Raw genomic sequence first — 22095 nt, 5'->3', positions numbered from 1 at the left:
CATACCTGTTATATTACCAACTGTTACAACAGTTGGTAATATTTATTAATAATTTCTAATTTGGCCCCTCATCAAATCAGAAACTATCTAATTGGTATCCACATATTAAAATCATGACAATCATGCCCTTAAGTCATAAACTTTATTCCAAAATAGACCACATAAATTTGACTTATTTATTTGATGACCCAACACACATTTTATATATACAGTTGTGACCCCAATTATTTCTAACAATCTCCCACTGGGTCACATATGTATACATATAAATGTGTTAACCTTATTGAGCTCATAACTTTGTCATCATAACCATAGGCATGTGCAATCTCGTCCATTAACTATATCAACATAGGATCAAAGCGATTTTCGTTGTATCAATCACAACTAAACCCATCAATGGTCACATATATCAACATAGCCAAATGACATAGATCAATCATGATAATGTGGTATGAAAATTACATGCATGGTGATCTATTCATGTCAATTTTCAATTGGTCCTACTTTACTTTATGGAGATCAAAACTTTAGCTTAAATGTACAAAGTGAAATAAACTGAATAACATAATTTTCGATTAGAAAATAACCAAAATACACATGTTTCATGAAACAAATAAAACACACTAAAGACAAACTCCCACTGAATCTAGATATCCTCATAATCTAAAACACCCATACGAGCAGTGTGCTCGTGAAAGACCTTGGGTGGCAAACCCTTAGTAGGGGGGTCTGCAATCATGGAGTTTGTACCTAAGTGTTCTATACAAATCTGCCCACTTTGTACCCTTTCTTTTACAACAAGGAACTTGATGTCAATGTGTTTTGACTTAGTCGAGCTCTTGTTGTTGTTGGAATACAATACAGCTGATTTATTGTCACAATACAACTTAAGTGGTCTTTCAATTCCATCCACAATGCGCAGCCCAGTGACAAAATTTCTCAGCCATATACCATGGTTGGATGCCTCATAACATGCAACAAATTCTGCTGCCATGGTGGATGAAGCTATGAGTGTTTGTTTTGCACTCCTCCATGATATAGCTCCACCACCTACCGTATATATGTAGCCGAAGTGGATCTCCTACTATCTTGGCATCCCGCAAAGTCAGAGTCAGAGTACCCAATGATCTCAAAGTGATCTGACCTCCTATATGTGAGCATGTACTCTCTTGTTCTCTTCAAATATTTCATAACCTTTTTGGCTGCTTTCCAATGATCAATTCCTGGATTGCTTAAGTATCTGCCTAACACTCCAACAATGTACGCTATATCCGGACGCGTACAAACTTGAGCATACATTAGACTCCCAACAGCCGAAGCGTAGGGAATCTTTTGCATTTCTTGAATTTCAAGGCTTCCTTTAGGGCATTGTTTAAGACAAAATTTGTCTCCTTTAACGGCAGGGGTATCACCTGGTCTACAATCTTGCATGCCAAACCGTTTGAGTACTTTATCGATATAGCTCTTTTGTGATAATCCAAGAATACCCCGAGAACGGTCTCGATGTATTTGAATTCCTAAAACAAAAGAGGCGTCACCAAGATCTTTCATCTCAAAATGCTTCGATAGAAATCTCTTGGTTTCGTGCAATAAGCCTATATCATTAGTGGCAAGCAATATGTCATCGACATATAGAACCAGAAATATACACTTACTCCCACTAAACTTATGATACACACAATCATCAACAGCATTCATCTCAAAACCAAATAAGAGAACCACTTGATGAAATTTGTGGTACCATTGACGGGAAGCTTGCTTGAGTCCATAGATGGATTTCTTTAATTTGCAAACCATATTCTTTGGGTCACCAACCACAAAGTTTTCTGGTTGCTCCATATAAATTGTCTCATCAATGTCTCCATTGAGAAACGCTGTTTTAACATCCATCTGATGTCTCATTATTATCCTAAAAGAGTCTTTCGTTGAAACCGGAGAGAAAGTCTCTTTATAATCAATGCCTTCTTTCTGAGTATAGCCTTTTGCTACAAGACGTGCCTTAAACCTCACCACATTACCATTTTCATCCCTCTTGGTTTTAAATATCCATTTACAACCAATTGGTTTTACACCTTCTGGTAATGGGACAACTTCCCAAACTTTATTGTCTTGCATAGATTTATTCTCTTCATTCATGGCATCATTCCACTTTTGAGAGTTAGAACTTTTCATGGCTTGATGAAAATTGATTGGATCATCTTCCATCATTCCAATGCCATCCTCATGTTCTTGAAGATACACTATGTATTCATCTGGATTAATAGCATTTCTTCTTTCTCTAGTGGATCGTCGCAAAGGCACTTGTTCTTGAGGTTGTTGAGTTTGTACCTCTGGGGTTTGATTGACTATGTTTGGTTGCTCTTGATCTAAAACTTGATCAATATTAGGAATGGAATCCTGGATATTGTCAAAAGCAACTATTGGAATAGGAATCAACTCATCCTCAAGAGAAGTGGGTGATTCAAAATCCTCCTCAAAAGCAAAGTCTTTAACCGTATTTCTCCCCCCAAACTCAATATCCTCGAAGAACTTTGCAGTTCCCGTTTCAAATATATTCTTTACTTTGGGATCATAAAACTTGAAACCCCTAGATCGTTCAGAATATCCAATAAAGTAGCTGCTCACAGTTTTAGGTTCCAGCTTCTTTTCATTTGGCCTATAAGGCCTAGCCTCAGCTGGACATCCCCAAACATGAAAGTGCTTAAGACTAGGCTTTCGCCCTGTCCAAAGCTCATAAGGTGTTTTTGCAGCTGCTTTAGTTGGTACCCTATTCAAAATGTAGGTTGCTGTCTTAAGTGCCTCTCCCCAGAGTGATTCTGGTAAGGTTGAATGACTGATCATACTCCTTACCATATCTTTAAGAGTACGGTTTCGTCTTTCAGCAACACCATTCATGCTAGGAGATCCTGGCATAGTGTACTGTGGGACAATTCCACACTCCTCTAGATATCTGGCAAAAGGTCCTGGACGTTGTTCACCTGATCCGTCATATCTGCCATAGTACTCACCACCTCGGTCAGACCTGACTTGCTTTATTCTTTTGCTAAGTTGATTCTCAACTTCAGCCTTAAAAGATTTGAACACATCCAAGACTTGAGACTTTTCATGAAGTAGAAATAGGTACGCATATCTTGAGTAATCATCTATGAATGATACAAAATATCGTTGACCATTCCAAGAAGGTGTAGGAAATGGCCCACAAATATCTGTATGTATTAACTCTAAGACATCTATAGCTCTTTTCGCACCTAATTTCTTTGTTTTGGTCTGTTTGCCTTTGATGCATTCAATACAAACATCAAAGTCTGAAAAATCAATTGAATCTAAAATTCCATCAGACACAAGTCGCTCAACTCTATTTCTAGAGATGTGACCTAACCGTTTGTGCCATAAGGAACTTGATTTTTCATTATCCATTTTACGCTTAGTACCACGTGATTCAACATTCAAGGTTTCATTATAAGAAGCAACGGTGTCAAGCAAATATAAGTTGTCATAAACCATAAGAGAACCAGTTCAACAATATTTGAATTAATAGATAAACTAAAACAATTGTTTCCAAATGAACAACAATAACCCAATTTGTCCAAACAAGAAACAGAAACCAAATTCCGTCTAAAAGACGGTACAACAAAAGTATCTATCAAATCCAAATAGTAACCAGTACTTAATAACAACCTAAAATGCCCTATTGCTTCAACATTTACCGACTTGCCATCTCCTACATAAATGCTTCTTTCAGCATCATTTGGCTTTCGGTAACTCAGGCAACCCTGCATAGAAACACTGATGTTAGTAGTAGCACCAGAATCTAACCGCCAAGTGTTTCTTGGTACTGAAGCTAAATTTACCTCAGAACAGACCAAAGTAAGAAATGTACCTTTCTTTGCTCGCCATGCAATGTACTTAGCACATTCTTTCTTCATGTGTCCTTTCATGTTGCAAAAGAAACAACCATCATCACTGTTGGTTTGAGTTTGTTTCTTATGTGCAGGACCTTTATCCTTAGCAGCCTCATTCTTTCTTTTCTTGCCCTTATCCTTAGAGGTGCTTGCCAAATGAGCACTTTCAGTCTTTTCTTGCTTCAATCTTTCTTCCTCTTGAACACAAAATGAAATGAGCTCATTAAGAGTCCACTTCTCCCTTTGGCAGTTGTAACTGACCTTAAATTGACTGAATTGTGGAGGAAGAGAGATAAGCACTAAATGCACAAGCAAGTCATCCGAAAGCTCAAGCTTTAGTGCCTTCAACTTTGAAGCAAGGTGAGACATTTCCATAATGTACTCCCTTATGTTTTCCTTGCCCTTAAACTTCATGGAAATAAGTTTCTTTAAAAGAGTACTTGTTTCCGCCTTATCGCTTTTTGCAAAGCGCTTCTCAATTTCAGCAAGGAAAGTTGTGGCATCGGTGACCTCCTCGGACACCGCACCCCTAAAAGCCTCAGGTATGCCACGCTTGATGATCATAAGACTCATGCGGTTTGAACGGTCCCACTTCTCATAAATCCTCCTTTGCTCGGAGGTACTGGTATCCGTAAGAGAAGCAGGACGATCCATCCTTAATGCAAGGTCAAGATCCATGCAGCCAAGAACAATAAAAATGTTCTCCTTCCAGTCCTTAAAGTTATTACCATTAAGGACCGGTACCGAATTAAGATTAGCAGATACACTAGCAACAGCTGAAAAGAACAATACAATTGCATAAATAACATGCTCATATAAGAATCCAAATAAAACAATAAATTCAAATATTGGTTAATCCCATCTCAAGATACCAAACACAACATTAATATTAAGTCTTTGGACAATAATATTAATTGTAAGCGGTACTCTTGTTGTAGTGATCAAACATTGACAATAAATTATGTCAAACAATATGCAATCTTTGGACTAACATATTGTTCACACAAAAATGCCTTATAATTGTCACACATTTATCACCACAAACATGCATGAAATTCAACTAAATATTAACTCACCTTTGGGTTAGTTAATAAATTTATGAATCACATACACACAATTATCATAATATTTTTATTAAATTAATCTACACAAAAGAGATCACTTTGGTGATATTTTGTTTCAATTAATTTAATTAAAATATTAGATATCTTTAATAAATTCCATACCAAAATTTGAATTAATTGTTACTGAATTATTACAAAATTAATAAACTTATGCATACATGTATAAATAATTTAAATTATAATACTTAACAACTTTGCACATATATATTAATAAACTTATGTGCACACCGATTTCTTATAAAAGAAAAATTGTATTTCGTTTACTGTAATATGCAAATCGCAGCAAACTTTTGTTTTATTTTATAATATATTTATATATAAAACAAAACAGTCATCAATGGAAAGCATATTGATATTGCAAACAGTAAGCTATATATCTGTATTGCAAATTGGTATCCCACCGTGAGTGCAATTAAAATGCTATAATCCAAATTGATAAACCAACATATATATATTCTCATATGTCGATATCACTAAACAAAACCAAAACTTTCAATATGTGAGAGTTTCTTTCGCACATATATGCGTCTGATGATTGCAATCGTAAAGCAATTGATATATTCAATCGTAAAGCATTATATAAATGCTTTGCAAAACTTTCATTTCATATATCATCGCATTATATACATAAAAAACAACTTCAATCGCAATATATATTAACCAGCAATTGAAACTCAGAACAAATTTCCAGCGGTGGGGCATATATATATAGCATGATTAACTAAATATTTCAAATGCAAAAAACAATAATTTAATGGAAGATCAAATTACTATAAATCCTCAAGAATTAATTTAGGGAGGCTCTTGATACCACATGTTAGAATACTGTAAACTCAGAATATAGCCCTAATTAATTCATGAGAATCAAACAATAGAGTATAGATTAGCGGAAGCGTACCAGAGTCCATAGAATCGATCTTTAATTGGTATGATCTTCCAATTTTGCATCAAAACCTTTGAAACCTTATTTTCCTGATGATGGGGATTCAAGAACTCTGTAAAAATATTGATACGATGCAAAATGGGGACCCATACCTGTTATATTACCAACTGTTACAACAGTTGGTAATATTTATTAATAATTTCTAATTTGGCCCCTCATCAAATCAGAAACTATCTAATTGGTATCCACATATTAAAATCATGACAATCATGCCCTTAAGTCATAAACTTTATTCCAAAATAGACCACATAAATTTGACTTATTTATTTGATGACCCAACACACATTTTATATATACAGTTGTGACCCCAATTATTTCTAACACTTCTCCCTTTCCTAATTTTAATAATGCAAGTAAACAAATGTAAGGGAATGATTACCTTACCATTGATTCCCATTACTTATTAGTAAACAAAGAGTAGTGGGTTATCTTAAATTGAAAAGAAAAAAAATTATATTTTTGTAAACTTTGACAAAAAAATATATATATAAATGAAAGAAAAAAAAAAACCCAAAAAAAGTTATTTGTTGCAGTTTTTTCTTAACCAATTACATTTATTTGAGATGGAATTTACTATTTAGGAAAATATCACATTGTGTTATGTGTTGAAACATATTTATATTTTAGGTGCATATATTATTACTCAAAACAATATATATATAATTATTAATATGTTTTTTAAAAAAAAAATGGAAAAATGAATAATACAAATAGTTTATCTAATTCCCCTAAGGAGTATTTTATGTAATGTATTTGCAATAGTCAATCATTTGATGGGCGATTATACACTCCTTCATAACAAGTTATTTATTGACTATTTCCAACCATGTGAGTTGGGCACTTGGGCCTAACTAACCTAACCAAATAGAGTGAACAAAAATACAAGTAATATCTATTATCTAGTTATTAAAAAAACAACAATTATTTCTATGAGGAGATGAAGGCCTTAGTCTTACCCTACAAAATTTGGGTAAGGGAACATCTATAGGGACCCTCTCAAAAGAACAGCATTGATGATAGTCTTAGTTGGAGACCATGATAAATAAATCATTGTCCTAAAGTGACCTCCATCACTTCCTCAAAATGGGGCTATATGGAGTTGATAAATTAGGGCACAATCCCATAAAATAATAACAATAATAATAATAAAAAAAAAGAGTATTGTTATTAGACACTAGTGATGCTTAACACCTTCTAGACAAATTTTTTTGTGATTGTTTAGCGATATTCTCTAAAATTATCATATTAAATTATATGAGATCTCATACTTAATAGTACTAATTAATAACGATAGTAATACGTAAGAAGGTACTACTAAACATCACCTATTCACCTGTGCCTTTAACATTTCTCTAATGAAAAGCTTCAATACTTCTATTTTTTTTTTTAAATAATGATACTAATAAAATAAATAAAAACCCTTTCACATGCCCCATGACAGTCCTTAAAATCATGCAACTTTCTCCTTTAAAAGTAAGACTTTCCTTGATTTTTATGGCAGCATCTTAGGGACAAATAGATACCAACAACTCAGCTTGTTGGGGGCCCCTTTTGCTTTGGTGGCACCCGTGAGAACAAAATCTTAATAATTATTACTACCCTAGCTACTCATTCTTACACAAATCTTTTCTTTCTACTATTTTATTCTAACAAATTTACTGTAAAGTTTGTAAAGTACTTAGTGACTCTACTTATATTACTAATGGTTTAGCTCCAATCCCACTATTCTAAGGTTTCAAAAAGACCAACAATTAGAATTTTATAAGTGATTCAATTTTTACACTAATTAAAGTTTTGTTTTTTTTGGGTGCATGCCTTGGTTGGGTAAACTGTAAAGTAAACCCATCACTTGAAGAAGAAGAAGAAGAAATAAAAAAAAGCTTTAAATTACTCTTTCTTTACTTGCATGAGGACCACCGCACCACTCATTCTTTTATATTTTACAATTGTTATAAAGAAGTAAACGTTATATTAGCAAATGTATAAAAATAATTATTTTTTGTAAAAGAAAAAACACAATTTCATTCCCATACTCATTGTAATCAGTAGATTTTATCTTTGTTTGCATCATATATATATATAAATATATTTATAGAAATGTCATTTCGAATTTTTGTGTTTTGTAAAAGTTATTGTTCTAATATTTTATTTTATTAAATGATAAATCAATTCTTTTTTAAAAAAATAGTATAAAATAATATACCAAGTTTAATTTTTATCAATTTATTTTTTAATAAAACTAATTTGAAGTCAATTTTTAAGTCGAAAATAAATAAAAAAAATATAATTATGTATTATTATTATATTCTATTTTCAAGAAAATTAACCTTAGAGTATTATTTTGTATTATAAAAAAATAATTATTATTTAATAAAATAGAAAAATTGGATCGATAATTTTTATTAAATACATAACCCGAAATAATATTTAACCAACTTATCAATTAGGTATTTTATTATTTTAAAAAATAAATATATATCTTTATATATTAAAAGTGCCTATCTAACAATATTTCTTGGTTTAACATTTCTTGGTTTAACAGAATATACTTAAAAATAAAAAATATTCTGTTAAATTTAACGATTAGGTTTGATCTCTGGTTAAGAAATAAACCCAATAATTAAACCAAAAAATTAAACAATCTTTTAAATATTAATAATCTCTTTTTAAATTAAAAAAATCATCTTACCCACATATCTCTCTAACAAACTTATCTTGGGAGAATATTAATAATTTTTTTTATTTATTTTTTTAAAAAGAAAAATATAGATAAAATTAATGTCTAGAAAAGATAATATAAATGTGAGACTGTATATGAGTTGCCCCTTCTGTAATTACCTAGAAAAGATAAAAATGTATAGATAAATATATATATATATATATATATGTGAGATTGTATATGTAAGAGAATTTAATTCAAAAAAAGTAATATAAATAATTACAGAAGGGGCAACTCATTGCTATCGGGGAAGAAGAAGATTGATATTGGCTTAGAGATTTTTGGGCTTGGGCTTAAAAAAATAAAAAGAAAATGAAATAGGCTCTAATTAGTATTTACCTTACATGTTTATGCTTATTTTTAGTTTTATTTTTAATTTTGCTACCAAGAGGAGAATGTTAAAAAATATTAGAATATGAAAATATTATTGGTGCTTATTAGTAATTTGCAAAGAATGTAAAAGTCTATAAATATATAGTTGTGTAGCTATTATTAGATATGAAATGAGATAATAGAACTTTTTTTAATTAGAAGATTAATGTACATTTTACTATTAATAACATATATTATTATAACACAATTATGTTTTACTTACTAAATATATAGATGATAAATCTCAGTGCACATTTTCTAATTTTTATTTATATCATGTACTCTTCAGTCTTCAATAGTCAACTTAAAACTATTTTATTTCTAAAACAAATATGTAGCAATTGGTATTATGTTATGAGTGTATATTTTATTATATATTTTTTGTGGAGAAAAATATGATTAAAGATTAACATAGAAAACTTCTTTATGCAAAAAGATAAAAGCTATACATAATGCACATGTTCATGGCATTATTATACTTTTTAGTTTTTAGATGATATATATATATATATTACAGTCTCACTCATCTTCTTTTTTCCACTTTCTGATTATTTATAATATTTTCTAATACTATTAGATTAGACATAATTACACACGTAGTAATAATCATAACACTTAGTTCTATTTCCATATTATATTATCTATCTTGTTTTGTAAAATTCTGTTGTACGTACATGCTCCTAGCTAAGAGCATTCATAACAGTGTCTCTTTTAACAAATTTAAAAAATTAAAGATTCTAAACTCATTTATTTAAAAAAAAAAAAATTAATATACACTATTCATACTCTACATTTATAAAATATTATTTATTATTTTAAATATATTTTATTAATTATTTTGAGTTTTAATAATTATTTTTGTATAAAAATATATGTTAAAATGAATAAAATATTAAAAAAAAAATAAAGAAGTAGAATTTTGGTGTTATATTTTAAAGAAGTTAATGTATAGTGTAATATGAAAACATTATGAAAACAAAAGTTAAATTTTAATAATGTGTTTTAAAGAATAAAATAAAAAAAATTATTAAGAGTACTCTAAAATAGTACAAAATTTAAGGAAGAACAACATAATAATAAAATGTTATCGAATATATTTTGACTCGTTACTAATTTATTAACTTCATATAGTACATTTTGAAGAACAGCTATATGTATTTTAAATAGAAATTATGATTTTATATGGAGGGAAAAGCCAAAACAAAATAACAAAGGACATACACATGTATAGATCTCTCTATTTTGTACCTTTCTAGTTAGGTTTTCTTCTTTATAAAATTCAGCCTGTAAGAGTTGAACTGTTTGTCCATGCATAGAAGCTTAACAAAAGAAAAAAAGAGAAGAAAATATTGAAATGGAAAGAATTAGTCATTGATTTTTAAGCAACATAAAATGGTTGCTTTAAATACAAGAAGAAATGTTAGGTGTTACATGAAATCGAATTGTTTATTGAGATTTTCAAAAATTAAATTAAAAAAGAGCTTAATAAATTAGATAAGTAATTAAGTAATGAAATGGAAAATTTTTACGTGATGGTATTAATAAACCCTAGTTCACGAGTCAATGTATTTGGTCTAAGAAGGCTTGATGATGGATCTTATAATTTTAAGAATCCTAATTCTTGCTATATTATTTTACAGCAGTTATGAAAGTAGCAGACAGTCTGTGATATGAAATGACCTATGAAAGAGGGTAAGGAGTGACAGAAACACCTTGAGACATGTGAGTAGAAGTATTAGTGGCTAAGTAGCAATGATAATCTTGAAGATAGGAAGGTTTATTAACTTTTCTTCCTATTCTAGTTTGAGTATTGGAAGTTGGAGGATCAAAATTACCCACCTCAATACTGATCTCAAGTTGATCAGCACTATCAACAGATGGATGAGGATCAGGAACACATGGATTAGTATTGGGTGAATCATTATCAGTTGAATGTGTGTTGGTCTGAGAATTAAGAGAAAATCTGGATGGTATTTCAGAGAAAAAATTATGATATATAGTAGGAACGCCACCTGAATGCACAAAGGGAAAAATGTGTTCATAAAAGTACACATCCCTGGAATGAAAAATTCTATTGGAACTGAGGTCAAGAAGTCTATAGGCTTTCATGCTTGTATAGTAACCAAGAAAAATAGATGGTGCTAATCTTGGTGAAAACTTGGACCTAAATAGACTCAATGTTGAAGCCTAAGCTAAGCAGCCAAATGCTTTCAAGTGTTTATAGGCTGGTGGTTTAAAATGTAGAATGTCAAAGGGAGATTTATGTTTCAAATTAGTCGTGGGGGTTCTATTAATCAAATATGCATCAGTGGCTATGCATTCTCCCCAGTAGCACAATGGAATGTATGATTGGAAGAGAAGAGCACGAGCAATATTTAGAAGATGCTGATGCTTTCTCTCCACTACAAAATTTTGCTGTGGTCTTTGAACACGCGAATGGTAATGCATGATGCTAAGGTCTTTAAACAGTACATCAAACTGTAATTCCTTAGTATTATTAGATCTAAAGGCTTAAATTACCAATTTTATAAACTGTTGAATGACAGTTTGTGCCTCAAATTTGTGCTTAATAAGGTGGATCCATGTGTACCTAGAGAAATCATCAACAATGGTGACGAAATATTTAAAACCCTCAGGTGTGATAGTATTAAAAGGCCCCCATATATCAACATGTGTAAAATCAAAACAATGCTTAGAGAAATTGTGATTGGAGATGAAAGGAAGTCTCCTTTTTTTGGCATAATGGCATATGAAATAATGAAATAAAGAATTAGAATCTGAATGGAAATTCAAAGTTTTATTCAATGGATGAATTTTGATAAAAGAGGGATGTCCCAACCTGTAATACCTTACAGTGTTTTTATTGATTTTGGAATTAGAAATGGAAGAAGAAACAGAAACATAATGATCCTCATGGAATTCCATTACATTTTCCTGATAAGCCATTACCAAAAGTGACTTCTCCACATTGCATAGGCCGTATGTTAGTCAAAAAATCCTTGTCACCTGTCATGTGTCTAGAGCAACCACTGTCAAAATACCACATTTGAGATGCAGCAGTTTTATCAGAAAAACCAGCTAGACACTTCTTTTTCACCCATACTTGTTTCAAACCTTTATGTTTCTTTTGAGATTTTTTCAAATTATCAAAATAATTTGTTTTAAAATGTGTTATTTAATGTGAAACATTTAGGTCTGATATGTCCTTTTCTACCACAGAAATGACAAATGGGAACAAATCTTTTTACCTGAGATCTTACCTTTTTCGAAAATCCTGGAGATTTTGCAGCATCAGAAGCTGTTCTTGCTGCCACAGGCTGTGAAATTGATACGGCAGAGTTTGTAGCCTCATGGTGATTAGTTGGAACACTTGATTTTACAAACTTCGTGATTCCAGAACTTTCCATTCCATTAGAACCAAGGCCTGCAAAACCTCTCTGACCTGCATTCTGAGCTTTTTCAAAAATAGAAGATCCAGGATTAAGCATTTGAACATTTTTCTTAAAGTTTTCAAGTTCCTTCTTCAATAGAGAGATTTTTTCATCTTTATCACAAACACTTGTCTCATATTCTTTTATTTTCAACTCACACATTTCAATCTGATGAGACAATTTTTTATTCAATTTATTCAACTCTCTATTTTCAGAAGCAACTCGAATCCATTTTTCATACATGACTTTGTATGATTCAAGAAGAGATTCTTCACGTATTTCGGACTCATCCGAATCCGATTCCTCTTGTTTGGTGGTATTATTCGGACATACCAATCTATCTTTCACTCCGTGAATCACACAACACATTAGTCATAACGAGGTTAGGGCAACATTTTCGCAATATCTTCATCACTTTCGGTTTCATCATCACTCCAGGTGACATTGAAACTTTTCTTATTCTTTTTCAAAGTGTTTGCACACTCGATTGAATATGCCCAAAACCTTCACATTCCCCGCACCGAATTCCCTTTTTGTTAGAGACAGATGGTTTAATGAAAGTATTACCTTTTGAACCTTTCGAAATATTCTTTTTATTTCCCATCTTTTTTATATATTTCTGAAAATTCTTAGTTAATAAAGCAATCTCATCATCACATTCACTATCGAATTTTCATTATCGCAACTTTCAAAGCAATACTTTTACCTTTATCAAAGAATGGATTTGGGTTTGTCCTTTTGTTTAATCTGTTGATTTAATTCAAAAGTACGTAAGGAACCCATCAATTCTTCCACTTTCATAGTGCTAAAATCTTTAGCTTCCTCCATTGCCAAAAGTTTCGTATCAAACCTCTCTGGAAGAACTCTAACAATTTTTCTCACAAGAACAGAGTCATCAAGCTTTTCTCCAAGAGCAAAATATTCATTAGCAATGTCAGATAATTTTTCATAGAATTCAGTTAAAGTTTCATTATCAGACATTCTAAGCTCATCAAATTTAGTTTGAAGCATGATAAATCTAGATCTTTTCACATCAGAAGTTCCTTCAAACTGAGTTTGAAGAATCTCCCAAGCTTCCTTAGCGAAACACAAGATGATATAAGTTTAATGTAACCCTCACCTACACCATTAAAGATAGCATGCAAGGCTTTGCTATTGTAGGCGATAGTTTATCATCTTCAATAGACCATTCCAGTTCAGCATTTTATAATAGTATTACTCGAAGAATCCGTCTCAACTGGAGGAGACCAACCTGATAGAACCATTCTCCACGCCTTCTCATCTTGAGATTTGATGAAGGCTCTCATTCTAACTTTCCAGTAAGGATAGTTAGAGTCATTAAGCAATGGTGGTCTAGAAATAGAACTTCCTTCTGCAAAAAATGACATTCTAACAAAAACGTTATAGGACCACACTAAGAGTTTAGTGTCCCGCTCTGATACCAAATGAAAAACCGTGTTTTTGCAAATGTCAGTTGTATATACGAAAATATGAAAACTGTACGCGTTTGCAGCAGCAGAAAGTAATTCTGCTACAGAAAGCTGAACGGACGAATATAAAATATTTTGCGTAAAAATAAATAACTTGACACAAGAGATTTATACGTGGTATCGTTGTTCTCCCGAACACTCCTAGTCCACGGGGCCACGCCCAGAGAATGAAATCAATTAATAAAGTATCAAAATTACAAAGACAATTGACTTAAACAAGTTTAGACTCCCTCTAAAGTATTGCCGCAATCCTTTGTAATCCACTTTATGAATCTGACTTCTTGAAACACCTTCAAGCCCGAACTCCCTTCGTCTTTGAAGTGTGAGTGCTTACTTCCTCCCGAAGTAAGGCTTCAACAAGTCTTCTCCCGAAGACCAAGTGCTTACTTCCTCCCGAAGTAAGGCTTCAACAAGTCTTCTCCCGAAGACCAATCTCTTGTTCAGTCAAGTAGTTCTTCACAACCTCTAGGATAGAGTAAGAACAGAAATAGAACAACTAGAACCTAGATGAACAACTAGGCTCTCACAAAACAAAGAAAGACTCTCTTCTCTCAAAAGATAAATGTAGAAAATGAATAATGGAAGAGGTAATTCGAATGGTTGCTCTCTAGGCTCTATTTATAGATCATAGAAACCAAAGAGGCAACCACAAGTTCGAATTAGCATGTACGAAAACTTTCCAAAAACAAACACGATCCGCTACATCGTATTCGGTTGTCGACGAAGCAGATACGCCTTAAACGGGAAACTTACTAAAATCGGGTCCGATCTTCTTTCACAGCTTGATTCCTGCCAAAAACAGATTAGATATTCTGATTGTATCAAGATACAATCGAAATTAAAAAGGAAAAAGCAATAATCAAAGTTTCCCTTAAAAGGACAACTTTCCAAAAGAGAATTTCTTCTCTTTTGAGAAGTTTTCAATAAAGGAAAGTTCAGCTGAAAGTGCAACTTTCCAAACAAGGAAAATGGCAACTTATAACCGAATAAAAGAGGTAAGATTTCGAAAATGAATGCATAGCAATCTTACCATAAAAAGGAAAAATTATTTTGTCACCTAACTTGCCAAAAAAGGACTTTACAATCTCCCCCTTTGGCACTTTAGATGAACAAAATAATTTTTACCATAAAGTACCTGCAATGCAAAGTTAGCAAGAGCAACCAATATTACTCCCCCTGAGTAACACAATCGATTATCACAATAAAAACAAAGAACATGCTAACTTTAAATAATAAGAAACATTAAGTTCACAGGTACTAACAAACCACAACTCCCCCTGAAAAAAGAGTCCAGAGTTGGGCAACAAAAAAATAATATCTCTCCCCCTTTTTGTTTATCGGAGTGCCAAAGTAAACAAAGAACAAAAATTAACCAAAGTTTAATGAAAAAAGAAACAAACGAAAACACTTTAATTTTTGTAGAGTTGAATCAAGGTGGACAGTTGCCTGGACATGTCATGCTGGACATCAGCCATTGCTTCAAGACGAGTGTACACATTCTGAAGTTCAGACTTGACTTCCAGGAGCTCTGCAGCAGCAGAGCCTGAACTTGCACCAGCAGAAGCAGCAGCAGCACCAGCCTTTGGCCGTTTTTGGAACACACCATCAAAATACTCAGAAGGTTGGAATGTAGGGCCAGTGATGGGAGGTTCAAGTGTTTCATGTGCTTGGGCCACATTCTTCTGAGAGGATAACACCTTATAGATTAAATTTGGAAACACAAGTTTGAAGGTTGGCTTTTTACCTCTTCGAAAGGAGACAATCTGGTTGAGAATATGAGAGGCTAGATCAATGGAAGTTCCAGAGGTGATGCGGTATAGGAGTGTAGCCACTTCTTGAGACACCACGGTCTTGTTCGAATTTGGAACCCAATTGCTTAGTGCAAACCGCATAAGGGAAGCATGAGCAAAAGTGAGGTGAGTAATTCGAAGACTCTCCCCGGTTTCAATCGAACGTGCACCGTTGAGTTCAGAGTGCATCAAGTCACGATCCATGGACATCACAAGATTGGAAACATTCTCGAGCAATTGCGGTGGCCCGAGCAATGTCCTTTTCAGAAAATGAGAACCAATGACCCCTAACATACACTCTTCTATACAGTCTAGAGTTCTCATCAAGGAAATCATCAGTGAGATTAGCATAAAACTCTTTAATAATGTTAGCAATGAATCCAATAAAACCAGTAAGAGTGTGTTCCCATTGATGAAATTGAATGAACTTTACAATACCATAAACACGATGGGCATGCAAATCATAATTCCTCTCACTTTCAAACTTACGAGTTGCATAAAGATTCCAGTCACGCTCATTGTCTCGATAGTAAAAAGTTGGACAGCCAGAGATAGAGGAAGGGATATTACCAGATGGAGGATCTTCCATGGGCTGCTTGCCTTTGGCAGCAGCAGAGGCCTTTGCTGCAGAAGCAGTTTTTGAACGAGGAGGCTCTGGCTCGAGTTCTGTGTCCTCACTGTCCTTCTCAGTATGCAGAGAAACTGATTTGTCTGAAGAGACTTCCATTGGATCCTCTTCTTCTGAACTGGAACTCGAGGAAACCGAGGGAGGATTGGTCTTGAGTTTCTTCTTGGCTGGAGGAGCAGACTTCTCTCGAGATTGAGAGGCTTGAAGTTCTTTCTCAGCCGAGGCTTGCTGGGCTCGAGTTCGAGTGGAAGGGCCTGTTGGAGTGGTGCCAGCCATTGATGCAGCAGGAGGAGGAACAGCCAATGGAGGAGGAGATTCCTTCGAGGATTCAGACGACGACGTCCAGGTGCGATAAGGCCTTACAGATTTGCGAGCAACTTGCTTGGGTGGACGTTTTGGCTTCTCGGCTTGAGATTCACGCTGGGGAAGCGATGAATCTCCAGGTTTTGCACTAGCAGGAGGAGGAACTGAGGCAGCAGGGGGTGCACTAGAAGGAGTTGGGACGGTTTCTTCTAATTTTTTAGAGTGCCCTAGATTTTTGGTTCTCACCATTTTGAAACTGAAAGAGAAGATGAATAGTGTCTGACAAAGGAACAAGAAGAAGGTTCGGGTAGGTGGTGAAATAAGTGACAAAATTTGGTTTATATAACCTTGGAATCAAAACAAGAAAAAGGAAACCAATTTTGAAAAATCAAATGAAACCGCCAGCCCATGAACCAAAAGAGGAAACCACCCACTTCTCAACTCCTTTCCCCTTTCCTTTTTTTTTTAAAAAAATAAAAGGAAACTAGAAATGCCAACATATTTTTCCAAAAATAGAGCAATCTTTCAAGAATAAAGACACATTACCATATAAAGATTAATCTTTACTTGGAAAAATATCATAATAAATCAAAGAAAGAATGAATGTTGATACTTACCATTTATGCACAAGATTTTCCTTGACCCATGAAGCAAGTCACACGCCTCCCTCTATTTTTTTCTTTTTTTTATTTTTAAAATAAAACCGAAACTAAAAAAAATAATGTGTACAGTGAGTATATGTGATTCGAATCAAGCAGAGAAATCAAATATCATTGACAATTGACAAAGTAGATTACATGTTATGCTTTCAAGGAAAATAACTAATTAGAATCTCATGAGATGATCATACTTAATTGATGTTGAAGAAAAAGATATGCATGTTACTGAGAATTGTGAATCCAGGATTATTAAATTAATTTTAATAGAGGAGACTTACAGAGTTGAACACACTTGTCAGACATAAGTGTGTGCAGTGAAAATAGGATCATTGTCCTTGGCATGATTTTTCATTTTCGCCTTTTTCAAATTGATCCCGCAACTGGATGCTTTCACACCATACTGAAGGTAGCCCTTTTCTATGGTAGTGCATCCTCATCATAGTTGCTAATTACAATGTTCCAGCTTACTCATCAGATGGCTTTCACACTTCAGTATGGGTAGCTCTATTCCAGCAAGGGGCCTGACAAGCATGAAACAAAAATTGCTCAACTCTGTATAAGAACATTATTTAATCCCAGACACAAATAAAGAGTAACCTGAATCTTTTAACACAACATCACAAAGTATGATCAGACAGAGATCCTAACTAATTATATTCCAAAAGCATAAACATGATTTGTCAAAAACAATGATAGAAGATTTAGAGCTAGAGAAGAATCACACAACACTATTGTACACGAAAGATGAACAGATAAAATTAAACAATGCAAACTCCCAAAGACTTTCTGAGGGAGTCAAAGCGACTTGCATCTAGGGCCTTTGTGAAAATATCAGCTAATTGTTTTTCAGTATCAACATATTCTAATTGCAATGATTTATTTTCAACAAGTTCCCTAATAAAGTGGTGTCTTATATCAATGTGCTTTGTTCTAGAGTGTTGAACAGGATTTTTGGAAATATTTATGGCACTAGTATTGTCACAAAAAATAGTCAAAACACCCAAATCAAACCCATAATCAATCAACATTTGTTTCAACCACAATAGTTGAGTGCAACAAGCTGCCACAGCTATGTACTCGGCTTCGGAAGTGGATAAGGAGATGGAATTCGTTTCTTGCTATGCCAAGATACTAGATTATTCCCAAGGAAGAAACACCCTCCACTTGTGCTCTTTCGATCATCGCATTTCGCCCAATCTGCATCACTAAAACAAGCAAGATTTGAATTGGTATCTTTCGAGTACCAAATTCCATAATCAGGAGTGCTATTAACATATCTAATAATCCTTTTTACAGCTGATACATGAGATTCCATAGGATTACTTTGATATCTAGCACACACTCCCACACTGTAACATATATCAGGGCGACTAGCAGTTAAATACAAAAGACTTCCAATCATGCTACGATAGAGTGTAGTGTCTACCTTTACTCCATTCTCATCTTTTGTTAATTTCAGTGTGGTGCTCATAGGAGTACTTACCTGCTTAGCCGATTCAAGGCCAAATTTCTTGACAAGGTTCTTAGCATACTTGCTTTGAGATACAAATGTACCTCCTTCCATTTGTCTCACTTGAAGACCAAGAAAGAAATTAAGCTCACCAACCATGCTCATTTCAAATTCACTTTTCATTTGATCAACAAATACCTGCACTTCATGGTTAGATGTAGACCCAAAAACTATATCATCAACATAAATTTGAGCAATGATAAAATCAGATTTTATGTGTTTGATGAAAAAAGTTTTATCCACACTACCTCTGTGATAGCCATGAGAAAGTAAAAATTGAGTCAACCTTTCATACCAAGCTCGAGGAGCTTGTTTCAGACCATATAAAGCTTTTTCAAGTTTGTATACATGGTCTGGAAATTGAGGATCTTCGAATCCTTTTGGTTGCTCAACATAAACTTCCTCATTCAAAATACCATTAAGGAAGGCAGATTTCACATCCATTTGAAACAGTTTAATATTAAGAATACAAGCAATACATAAAAGTAAACGTATTGATTCTAATCTTGCAACAGGAGCAAAAGTTTCATCAAAATCAATACCTTCTACCTGAGTGTACCCTTGTGCCACCAAACGAGCCTTGTTTCTCACAATTGTACCGAACTCATCACTTTTATTTTTAAACAACCACTTTGTTCCAATAACATTTATACCTTTTGGTCTTCGGACCAAAATCCATACCTTGTTGTGAACAAATTGGTTGAGTTCCTCTTGCATTGCATTGAGCCATTCCTCAAAAGTCATGGCTTCCTTCACATTTTTCGGTTCATATTGAGAAACAAAGCAAAGAAAGCTGATTAAATTAATATACCTTCTGCGAGTTACCATGCTTTCTTCAGGATTTCCAAGAATGAGATCTTTTGGATGATTCAGTTTGACTCTGGTGCTTGGTTCTTTCTGAATAGAGTCAGTGATGATGTTTGGATGAGTCAAGATAGACGGTTCGGTTCTCCGAGTTTCGATTGCAGCAGATTCGTCATTTGCAGCATCAGCAATGGGTTCTGCTGCATCAGGATCTGTTGTTACAACTTTTGGAGGAGTATCCATGAGACTATCTATCTTGGCTTCTGTGGAAAACTCTGAAAAATCTCTAAAATCATCAACAACTACGTTAGCTGATTCCAAAACAGTTTGAGTTCTCATGTTATAAACACGATAAGCTCTACTGTTTAAGGAATATCCAATAAATACACCAACATCACTTTTAGCATCAAATTTACCAATATGCTCACGATCTCTATAGACATAACACACACATCCAAAAACATGAAAATGACTTACATTGGGGCGCTTACCTTTCCGCATTTCATAAGATGTTTTTGAGGTACCTGGACGAATAAACACTCGTTTATTATGTAGCAAGCGGTGTTAATAGCTTCGGCCCATAAGCGCTTTGTCAATTTCTTGCTATTTAACATCACTCTTGCCATTTCTGCAAAGTTCGATTCTTCCTCTCAACAACTCCATTTTGTTGAGGAGTTTTGGGAGCCGAAAATTCATGAGTTATACTCCGTAGACTTGCAAAAATCATCATACACAGAATTTTCAAACTCCTTACCATGATCACTTCGAATTCGAACAATTTTCCCAATATTACAACCTTTCTCAACTCTTAATCTCGGATACGTAGTTTTAAAGGCATCAAAAGTGTCAGATTTTTCTCTTAAGAAATCTACCCAAGTAAAACGAGAGAAATCATCAACACACACAAAGATATATCGTTTACCATTCAAACTTTCAACTTGGATTGGACCCATAAGATCCATGTGAAGCAATTCCAATACCTTTGAGGTATTGATATCAGACACAGGCTTGTGAGTGATTTTTAATTGCTTCCCAAGTTGACACGGTTCACACTTACCTTCACTTTCCTTACCAAGCTTGGGAAGACCTCGAACAATACCTGCATTTGACAGCTTTTTTCGGGTTTTTAAAATTAATATGCCCAAGCTTGGCATGCCACGTATCCGTGGTGTTGTTGATAAGCCGAGTGACAAGTAAACACAGGGGTTAGAGTGTAACAGTTATCATTGGATCGAAATCCTTGCAAGATACATTCATTGTCATCATTCATAACATAACAATGATCACTATCAAAAGAAACAGTAAACCCTTGATCACAGATTTGACTGATGCTAAGTAAATTAGCCCTCAGTCCTTCAACTAACATCACATTTTTCAGTCTAGGTAACCCTTCAAAATTTAGAGTTCCCATACCAACAACTTTTCCTGATAAGCCATTACCAAAAGTGACTTCTCCACATTGCATAGGCCGTATGTTAGTCAAAAAATCCTTGTCACCTGTCATGTGTCTAGAGCAACCACTGTCAAAATACCACATTTGAGATGCAGCAGTTTTATCAGAAAAACCAGCTAGACACTTCTTTTTCACCCATACTTGTTTCAAACCTTTATGTTTCTTTTGAGATTTTTTCAAATTATCAAAATAATTTGTTTTAAACAGGTTATTTAATGTGAAACATTTAGGTCTGATATGTCCTTTTCTACCACGTAAATGACAAATGGGAACAAATCTTTTTACCTGAGATCTTACCTTTTTCGAAAATCCTGGAGATTTTGCAGCATCAGAAGCTGTTCTTGCTGCCACAGGCTGTGAAATTGATACGGCAGAGTTTGTAGCCTCATGGTGATTAGTTGGAACACTTGATTTTACAAACTTCGTGATTCCAGAACTTTCCATTCCATTAGAACCAAGGCCTGCAAAACCTCTCTGACCTGCATTCTGAGCTTTTTCAAAAATAGAAGATCCAGGATTAAGCATTTGAACATTTTTCTTAAAGTTTTCAAGTTCCTTCTTCAATAGAGAGATTTTTTCATCTTTATCACAAACACTTGTCTCATATTCTTTTATTTTCAACTCACACATTTCAATCTGATGAGACAATTTTTTATTCAATTTATTCAACTCTCTATTTTCAGAAGCAACCTGAATCCATTTTTCATACATGACTTTGTATGATTCAGCAAGAGATTCTTCACAGATTTCAGACTCATCTGAATCTGATTCCTCTTGTTTGGTGGTATTATTCAGACATACCAATCTATCTTTCACCTGTGAATCACACAACACATTAGTCATAACAGAGGTTAGGGCAACATTTTCAGTAATATCTTCATCACTTTCGGTTTCATCATCACTCCAAGTGACATTGAAACTTTTCTTATTCTTTTTCAAAGTGTTTGCACACTCAGATTGAATATGC

At 33.8% G+C, this 22095-nt stretch overlaps 1 protein-coding gene across 1 annotated transcript; it reads right to left on the bottom strand.

The window, feature by feature from the left end:
* Positions 1–3526: 3526 nt before the first annotated feature.
* Positions 3527–4789, bottom strand: LOC133035746 (uncharacterized). The gene is made up of 2 exons (XM_061111910.1): positions 3881–4789; positions 3527–3773 (listed from the first exon to the last, which is right to left on the bottom strand). The coding sequence occupies exons 1-2, from the start codon at positions 4578–4580 to the stop codon at positions 3745–3747; spliced, it is 729 nt and encodes a 242-aa protein (XP_060967893.1). The 5' UTR covers positions 4581–4789; the 3' UTR covers positions 3527–3744.
* Positions 4790–22095: the final 17306 nt, after the last annotated feature.

Source organism: Cannabis sativa, chromosome 3, assembly GCF_029168945.1.
Source record: "Cannabis sativa cultivar Pink pepper isolate KNU-18-1 chromosome 3, ASM2916894v1, whole genome shotgun sequence".
Classification (NCBI taxonomy): Eukaryota; Viridiplantae; Streptophyta; class Magnoliopsida; order Rosales; family Cannabaceae; genus Cannabis; species Cannabis sativa.
The sequence above is the reverse complement of the archived record's forward strand: the minus strand, read 5'-3'. Positions and strand labels throughout refer to the sequence as shown.

Bases quoted from the DNA above. Each gene is read 5' to 3' on its own strand.
- LOC133035746 (XM_061111910.1), bottom strand. From the start codon at position 4,580: ATGGATCTTGACCTTGCATTAAGGATGGATCGTCCTGCTTCTCTTACG. The intron at 3,774-3,880 runs GTACATTTCTTA...GTTTCTATGCAG, and splicing joins TGCATGGCGAGCAAAGAAAG to GGTTGCCTGAGTTACCGAAA.